General features: G+C 32.7%; 2 protein-coding genes across 2 annotated transcripts; one reads left to right on the top strand and one right to left on the bottom strand.

The window, feature by feature from the left end:
• Positions 1-1,290: 1,290 nt before the first annotated feature.
• LOC111297279 (sororin-like protein) lies at positions 1,291-4,821 on the bottom strand. Its single transcript, XM_022891963.2, has 4 exons — positions 4,415-4,821; positions 3,641-3,776; positions 2,656-2,719; positions 1,291-1,765 (listed from the first exon to the last, which is right to left on the bottom strand). The coding sequence occupies exons 1-4, from the start codon at positions 4,737-4,739 to the stop codon at positions 1,622-1,624; spliced, it is 669 nt and encodes a 222-aa protein (XP_022747698.1). The 5' UTR covers positions 4,740-4,821; the 3' UTR covers positions 1,291-1,621.
• Positions 4,822-7,094: 2,273 nt separating this feature from the next.
• LOC111296954 (uncharacterized) lies at positions 7,095-7,801 on the top strand. Its single transcript, XM_022891453.2, has 3 exons — positions 7,095-7,251; positions 7,335-7,428; positions 7,544-7,801. Exons 1-3 carry the CDS (start codon positions 7,194-7,196, stop codon positions 7,644-7,646), a joined length of 255 nt encoding a protein of 84 aa, XP_022747188.2. The 5' UTR covers positions 7,095-7,193; the 3' UTR covers positions 7,647-7,801.
• The last annotated feature ends 264 nt before the right edge of the window (positions 7,802-8,065 follow it).

The raw sequence follows: 8,065 nt of genomic DNA, 5'->3' as shown, positions 1-8,065 counted from the left end.
TGCACTATTTCAAGAATGATCTTATACAGTTTTTCTCAATTTTGTAGCAAAGGGATGTTGACAGAAAAATAAAAGGGAAGCCATATGACCAATCCTTTTCTTTGATTGATCATGTAACTTTTAAGCATGCCAATTATCGCATGAACAAATTAATGGATCATCTTGAATGGCAGGTTCAGACACTATTAGCCAGGCAAGGTGCACAACGTTTCAAACACACATCTACAATGACTCTTAACATCGGTCCCTCATTCGCCAAATCCTTGCAGCTCAAGTGCCCAAAACGTGGAAAAGATGATTGGCCTCAAACCCTTGATTTCCAGACGCCAACTCGTTTTGATAATTTGTACTTCCACAACTTGTTGAAGATGAAGGGTCTCATCCGTTCTGACCAAGGGTTCTTTATTGGCACTTCTGTTGATTCTCTGGTAACAAAGTATGCTGCAGATACTTGTGAATTTTTCAAGGACTTGGACTAATCTATGATCAAAACTGGCAACATCAAGCCTCTTACAGGAAGTTCTGGAGAGATAAGGACCAATTGCGGAAAACTCATTTGAAATTACCTACTGTGAATGTAAGAAGAAACTGCAAAAAAAATTATGTGTCCAGAAGCATTATGGCAACCATTTCCATAACAATTGTCAGTCTCATTATTCCGAACTTAGAAAAAAAAAAGTGATGAACAATAGGTATTTTCACATCACTTCTATAGGACATTGTAACTGATAGAAAGCTACTTAATGAGCAATTGATAACAAAGTGAAATTTACTTCTAAGTTTCCTGATTGCTTAAAGCCTTGAAATATGTGAATTATGTGGGTATGATTAGGATTAACACTATACTATAAGAAAGTAAACAGAGTTTCACCCTCTACAATGATCAGGCTGCATTAATCTTGACGGTGCAGCCTTAAGTTTCTTTTGTTTATGGTAAGATAAATATTACTCGAGGCTCCCTGGACTGCGAAGGAACCTCAGGCTTTCAGCAGAAGCCCCAATAACATGCCTTTCGTACTTTAGTATTTAACATATTGGACAGAAATTAATAAACTAGGCTTATTTAACCCCCAATATGGGGAAAAAAGTTTTCTTTCAGTAGGCTTCCTCACCCCAACCAAAACAGTCAGATCCAAGCCTTTTCTATGCAGAGGCAAAAGGGTTCAAGCATGGCTGATTGGGACAACAGTATTGCTGCACAGCCTGCATTATTGCTAGTACAAAGCAAAAACTTGAATAGAATCCAATCTTTTGGTCAACAAACAGATTTTGCAGGCATTTCCTCAATAACAAGATGATATCAATAATTCACAATTGCAAAGAAATCAAGCCCATGTGTCAATGCCAGACTCAGCAGACTATGCTTAGTATGAAATACAATTTTTCTAAACATAGAAAAATAAACTGTCAAAAACAATTTAACACTACTGTAAACTAGACTATCAAGGTGATGACCAGTGAATACACTAGATTTTGATGGGGAAGACTATCAAGCATCAGATATAGCTAGGTAAGGTGGTTATTACAGCAAAATTTGTAGGTAACCATATACAGAGAATATTACTGGGTTAGAGCACCTGAATTGCATTATCCTAAATCTTACAGTTATATACTTTTTCATCTATTCCAACTCATCAGCTGATGCTACCTCCTCTTCCAGTTCAAATGCATCAACCTCTGCAAAATATGCTCTATGCTTGTCAATGAAATCTTGGGGCAAGTCATGCTTAGAGGCATTTACCTCAGCCTTCTCTTGGCGCTGCTTCTGCGGTGACATCACAAACAAATAAGCTCAGTTTAATACATATTAATAACATTATCTTCAAGGGTGCATATGCTTAAGGAAGAAAAAAGCTTCAAAGAGACAAAAGTTCGATATGACATAATGCAAATGCAAACAACAATATATAATAACTAATACTAATAATATAACTAAAGCAAAAAAAATAAAAAATAAAAAAAGGACTTTGCAGATAGAAAAGTGGCATGATATCGCTGTTTTGCTTCCTGAAAGCATGCTTCATCATGTGTTTTGTTAAATCCAACTCTATAGCTGTGTGCAAAAAGCAAGAGTGGTCTAAAAATGCCATAGAGTACTGGCCCAATTCCAGCAGAAAATGGATGACAAGTTCAAATAGCACAGACACTAACAAAAATTCCTGATGAGATAATGTTTCAAGAACAGACAGAATGTAGTTATTTTGGAGAGAAATTGATTCCATGAAGTGAAAAGGGGAATACTTCATTGATGCAGCATTTATCCATACCACAATCAGCACCAAGACATCCCCCCCCCCCCCAATTCTTTCTTCTTTTTCCACCCCTAGACAAGTTAAAAGGAAAAGAACAATCATTTAAAGGAGTCACTGCCAACTGCCAGTTTTGTAGAGTTAATAACTGTTCACTAACTGTGTCCCAAAATTCTCATCTTGATGCCAATAAAAGCGATCATGATAAGGGAAAGAAGTATAAAGATATGCATCATTGATCAACACTTCGATCAAATTATGGGGATTTATATACAAATCTGAAACATTTCAAAGCTAAAAGAGCTCTCTAAAAAATTGTCTTAATGAAGGCCAAAAATCCCAAACCAAAGAGCAATATCCATTCAATACAAATTAAATTAAGAAACTAGGAGAATTTTAAAGAAACCTTTTTCCGTGGCATTGGACACGATTTGAAGAGACCAATATCAACATCTCCATCTTTTCTTCTCCTATATTAAAGACACAGAGAAACAGCTTTAACAAAGGAGGTAAACAAGGGAAAATATTTAATGGAAGATCATCATAATATGACCAATCATTAAGCAGCAGAGATCTTCTGAATTAATGAAATGCAGAACAAGTATAGTGGTGAATATTGATAAGTGATAACAGAAAGTATGAATAAAAAAAGAGTAAAGAAGATTAAATATCTGAATATACAATACCATAATTTTCAATACCGAAATATGACATGCTATCACAACATACAATAATTCAAAGACCTTAAACTTAGATGTCCCACGCTTTGTGTTCAAAAATCATTTTCTGAAATTTCAGAGAAAACCACTTAAAAAATATCATGATTTTAATTGTAAACAGATGTTAAAAAACTTGAGGAAAACACAGGCATCTAAGGCAAAACTGTTTCGAGAGGGAACAACAGTCTTTCAGTCTCATCAGTCACCATCTCCTGGAAGACTCAATTATGAAAGGAAATGGAAGATATATGAATGAAATTGGATATAAAAAGACCAATAGTTAAACCAATTTAACAATTATTTTAGGCCTTTTTCTTTCTACTTTCTAATATCCAAACATATGGTCAAGGTATCAAAAGCCCAAACATCAGGTATATTTGACTGATCAAATTTTTGGAGTCCTAGCCTTAGAATTATTGCCTAAAGCCTAACCATCTACAGAGTTAAGAGTAAATGAAGAAGATAACTTCCATCCTTTATTTAATAGTATAAATACCATTTAACTGCATCAGTTACTACCATACCACGACATTGATAATCAATACATTTACTCTTTTAATTAAGCTAACACATTTGAAGTATCTTTTTCCTTCTAGATTCATCGCCTAATAGTTATCCAAGGACCAAGTACCAAACCAACAATAAATGCACAAACTGATCAAAAGAAACTACCTTAAGTCTGGCATCCTCGTTTCAAAAAAGCAACTCAAACGCCCTGCAATTTCCTTCCCTTTACTGTTCCTTTTTCCAGCTGTATGTCTCCTGTTGTAAACTGTACAAGGCTCAAAATCCACACAATCACCAATACCTAAAATCAAAACCATAAAGTACAATCCATTAGACCAAAATACACTACCACTCCAGAAAACCAGGGTCAAAAAATTGGTGGAGGGAACATAGATCACCAACTTCACATAATTTCCACACCCTAGGGTGTATTTCAACTATACTTCTCAAAATATTAGTAGTTCCATAGCTGAAAAGCTTAGTCAAATTCACACAATTACTGTCTAGAATCTAGATAATTATATTAAATCAATGCTATGTAGCTTGCATTGAAAATGAAGGAAAGGAATCATTCAGCAAAAACTACTAGAAACTAAATTAATAAAATCAAAATTAGTTCAAATTCATCGAATTATTGTAGAAGAAATTCTATATAAATTAAACTGAGCACCAAAGTTAAAACCCACAAAGCTCTATTGCAGAAAAAATCATAAAAAATAAAATTCACCAAAACAATTTGATGAAAACCCACAAAACTCTTTTGTTGCAAAATGTTAATCAATTCATTAATATTAAAAAAAACAAATTAACATTCGCCAGAAACCAAAAAACGCAAATTCAAAAACTAAAAGTCCTAGACAACCCAGAACTCTAAACCAAAACACTATTGAGGAATCCAAATAAAACCCAGAAAAAAATCCGAGAACCCATCAAAATTACCCGAAACAGAAGGCGTTTTTAGCGACGGGGACAGCATGGAGCTAGGTTTTGCCTTGTTATTTTGACTTTTTTCCTTCTTCTTGTCACTGTTAACATTATCGGTGATGGTGGATTCAGTTGCAGTAGACTTGGAGTTAGAATTAAGATTACTACTGGGGTTGTTGAGAAGGGATTCAAGAGGCAAAATGAGTGAAGTTTTGGCTTGGGGTTTGATTAAAGAAGAAGAAGAGGATTGTGAAGAAGGCAGAGATGATGGGATTGTATTGCTGAGATCAGTGAGGGGTTTCCTTTTGCTTGTGTTTCTTCTTGATTTCGTATCTTCCATTTTTCTGTTGTTTTTTCTGAGAATTCTTCAGCTTCGGGTTTCCCTTGTAGAGGGCAGTGATGAAGCTGGTTTTGGGTTGGCGGGAAGATTCTGTCTCCATTTTATTATATGCTTAGTGGGCCATGAAAATGATGGATGGAATTGTTGGTAACCGTCAAAACATTTGGGGCAGCCGAGGATTCAATAAATGGGCTACAAAAACTAGTCTCATGGGTTCATTTTGTTGGGTTTGAGAATTGGTTTTAAAATTTTGGATAAATTGAATTCAAAACTAAACTCAACTCATGTAAAATATTAAAATCTATATATTTATATTTTATTTATATAAAAATTATGTGTTATAATTCATGTTGATATGAAAATATAAAATATATTTTATTAATTGTGTTAAACTTATATATAGATATTACTAAAATGTTAAATTTTATTATCTTCATATCATATTTGCATATTGTATTCATTTTGTATCATCCTACCGTTAAATCTCAAAATATCTATAAATCAAGATTAAAATATTATCACCTGTCTAATTATTTATTATATTAATTTATCAATTTTTTTAACTATACTTTAATAAGATATATAATAACCTTTAATTTCGCTTTAAATTTCATTGTTGATATATTAAATAATTCTTTAAAGATTAAATATATTCTCATCTTTACTGTTATTAATGAAAGTAAAAAGGAATATTTAAAAAGATAAATTTCATTGATCATTTTATCTTCTTGTACATTGACTAATAAGAAGATAGTAATGTAAGTTCTAATCCATTCTCCTTGAGAAAGACTTTATCATAGACATATCCTTCTTCATTTCTCATTCCTCTATTAGAAACAAAAAGATTTTTCAAAACATTAAAAATTATTTCGTATTTTTTTAATAAAAATTAAATTTAAATTCAAGTTTGACCAATAACTCATCGTTTAGCATTAATTATGAAAGTGAGAAGATTTTCACTTATAATTCTTTTTGTTATAATTTTACAATTATATATCTAATCATAATAAAAAATTATATAAAATGTTATCATAAACTTCTCATTATATTATATTTTGACAAATTTTGAAATTTTAATTGATTAATTTAAAAAAAAAATTTGTAAGTGATATTATCTGTAAAAACGCATAATGTCTTATCTCATTCGTTAAACAACTTAGCCTACAAACCTAATTAGTGTTTTAAGTGAAAAATAAAACATTTAGAAAAAAATTTTGACAGTGTTCGATTCAATTTTACTAAACACAATTACATTGTATCTTGATTAAGAATATAAATGATGCATTAGTACTTGCAAGTTATTTGAATTCGATATAAATAAAATTTAAATTCGGTTCGATTATTATCAAGTCGAACTCAAGCTCGAATAATTCAATTCATCGATCGAATCGAATTCGAGCATTCTTATATTTAATTCGAGTAGTTCACGAACCTAATTAAATTTTTATATTTAAATATATTTATTTATTATTTTAATTAATAAAATATTTTCAGCTTAAACTTGAACTCAAATATAAATAATCAAATGTTTGTCGAATATAAAAATCAAATTTATTTTTATATGTTAATCAAGCTTAATAAAACGAGCTCGAGTTGCTCAATTTTTATTTCAAATAGAGCTTGAGTTATAAAAATAAAACTTGATCAAATTTAAATCAAATTTCAAATTTCAAATTTTAAATTGAACTCAAACTCAAACTTAATATTATATCGATTAAAACTCAATCAATTACATTTTTAATCTTTACGGTGGTAAGCTGAACTTTTCAAAGAGTTAAATATTTAGGCAACACCTACATCCCAATGCTTAAAACAACGGCGTGTTTGGCTTGGTCAGCAGATTTTCTTTTCCAATGCCTTTCAGCATTTTCTTGTGTGTTGATCGTGCATGCACGTGTATATCTCTGCAGATTCCATGCTCTTGTAATAACATGAGAATTAATCAAAGAAAAATGTACAGCTTTGATAAAGTCTTTACTAATTCCAACAAGAAAAATGTGTAGCTTTGAGCTCAGAAACCAATCCAATGGGCTGCTCTTTTATCAGAAATTCAACTAATAGAATGGCACTTGACCCTTGTGCTAGCCATACAGCTAACCCCATTGGATCATACCCACCACCTGGTGAGATTGACCAAAGTCGGCAAATCTCTCAGCTCGTAGATTTCTATCAGGTTGTAATGAAAATGGCCCACAGCATCAAGGGAGGCACATGTCAAAGAATTGGGAGTCCAGCCAAGTGAAAGCCTCTAGTTTAACCTTATCCAATGTTCCAAGAAAAAGTGAAACTCAAAATCCAGGGGCCACCACCAAACACACAAAAAAAAGGCATACATCTCAACATCATCTCACTTACATCTATAAATTGCCTGCCCTCCCTTTGCTTCCAAATCTCAGTCTAGTTTTCGAACCATATATCACTCCAGATTATAACAAGTGAAAAGGGATACTGAGAATGGAGAAGATGGAGGCAATTCGGTCATGGGTCTCAGAGCACAAGCTGACCAGCATCGGTCAGTTTAAGTCTTTTCTTTCACTCTTCTTTTTTTTTTTCGTGTTTCATTTTTCTGATATGGTGCAATATTGGGTTTTACAGGAGCATTGTGGGCATCAGCAATTGGGGCATCACTGGCTTATAATACTCGTGCAAGAACTCATCTTAAGCCAAGTCTGAGGCTTATTCATGCCAGGTACCATATTTTTTTTCAAGTCTAAATGCCTAACCAAACTGATCAGCTCAATTTGCATATTTATCAGCAATTTTTTGTGTCAATTACTGATCTTCAAATTTGTTTGATTTGATAGGATGCACGCACAAGCCTTGACACTGGCGGTGCTGTCTGGTGCAGCAGCTTACCATTATTATGAAAAGAGTGGCAGCAAACAAGAGAACGTCGCCAAAGCCTAAAACAGATTCATACTATATTATGTATCAAAGAGATCTTGATTACCCTTGTTGATCTTCTATCAGTTTACTTGTAATGTCAGTTTCTCGTCAACAAAGTAGCCTCTTGCATTGGCTTTAACATGAATTAAAAATAATGGCATCCTTTTCCTTTTTCATGTTCCCTCTGGCCCCTTTTTTTAATGGATCCTCAACAAAAATGTAAATGAATTAATGCATTTTGATTAAAGGAAAAAATAAAGTGATTGACATGTCTAAGTTCACCTTTCATAATTCTTAATAACCTCATCATCGTAACTTAAAAAGGTGGAAAGTGCAAAACAAAGAAAAAACAAAAAAAAAGGGAAAACTTTCAAGTTGATTTGGATTGACATACATCAGGTTATTAGGATGAGAATTCCTCCTTGGAACTAAAACTTTTG

This window comes from Durio zibethinus, chromosome 12, assembly GCF_047325235.1.
Source record: "Durio zibethinus cultivar Kanyao isolate XHJ-2024 chromosome 12, ASM4732523v1, whole genome shotgun sequence".
NCBI lineage: Eukaryota > Viridiplantae > Streptophyta > Magnoliopsida > Malvales > Malvaceae > Durio > Durio zibethinus.
The sequence above is the reverse complement of the archived record's forward strand: the minus strand, read 5'-3'. Positions and strand labels throughout refer to the sequence as shown.

What these genes read in the sequence shown, in the direction of transcription:
- LOC111297279 (XM_022891963.2), bottom strand. Translation starts at nt 4,739, where the DNA reads ATGGAAGATACGAAATCAAGAAGAAACACAAGCAAAAGGAAACCCCTC. An exon ending in AAAAACGCCTTCTGTTTCGG is followed by an intron (nt 3,777 to 4,414) that starts GTAATTTTGATG and finishes TTTTGATTTTAG; the next exon opens with GTATTGGTGATTGTGTGGAT. An exon ending in GTCCAATGCCACGGAAAAAG is followed by an intron (nt 1,766 to 2,655) that starts GTTTCTTTAAAA and finishes ATGTCACCGCAG; the next exon opens with AAGCAGCGCCAAGAGAAGGC.
- LOC111296954 (XM_022891453.2), top strand. Translation starts at nt 7,194, where the DNA reads ATGGAGAAGATGGAGGCAATTCGGTCATGGGTCTCAGAGCACAAGCTG. An exon ending in GCACAAGCTGACCAGCATCG is followed by an intron (nt 7,252 to 7,334) that starts GTCAGTTTAAGT and finishes TGGGTTTTACAG; the next exon opens with GAGCATTGTGGGCATCAGCA. An exon ending in CTGAGGCTTATTCATGCCAG is followed by an intron (nt 7,429 to 7,543) that starts GTACCATATTTT and finishes TTGATTTGATAG; the next exon opens with GATGCACGCACAAGCCTTGA.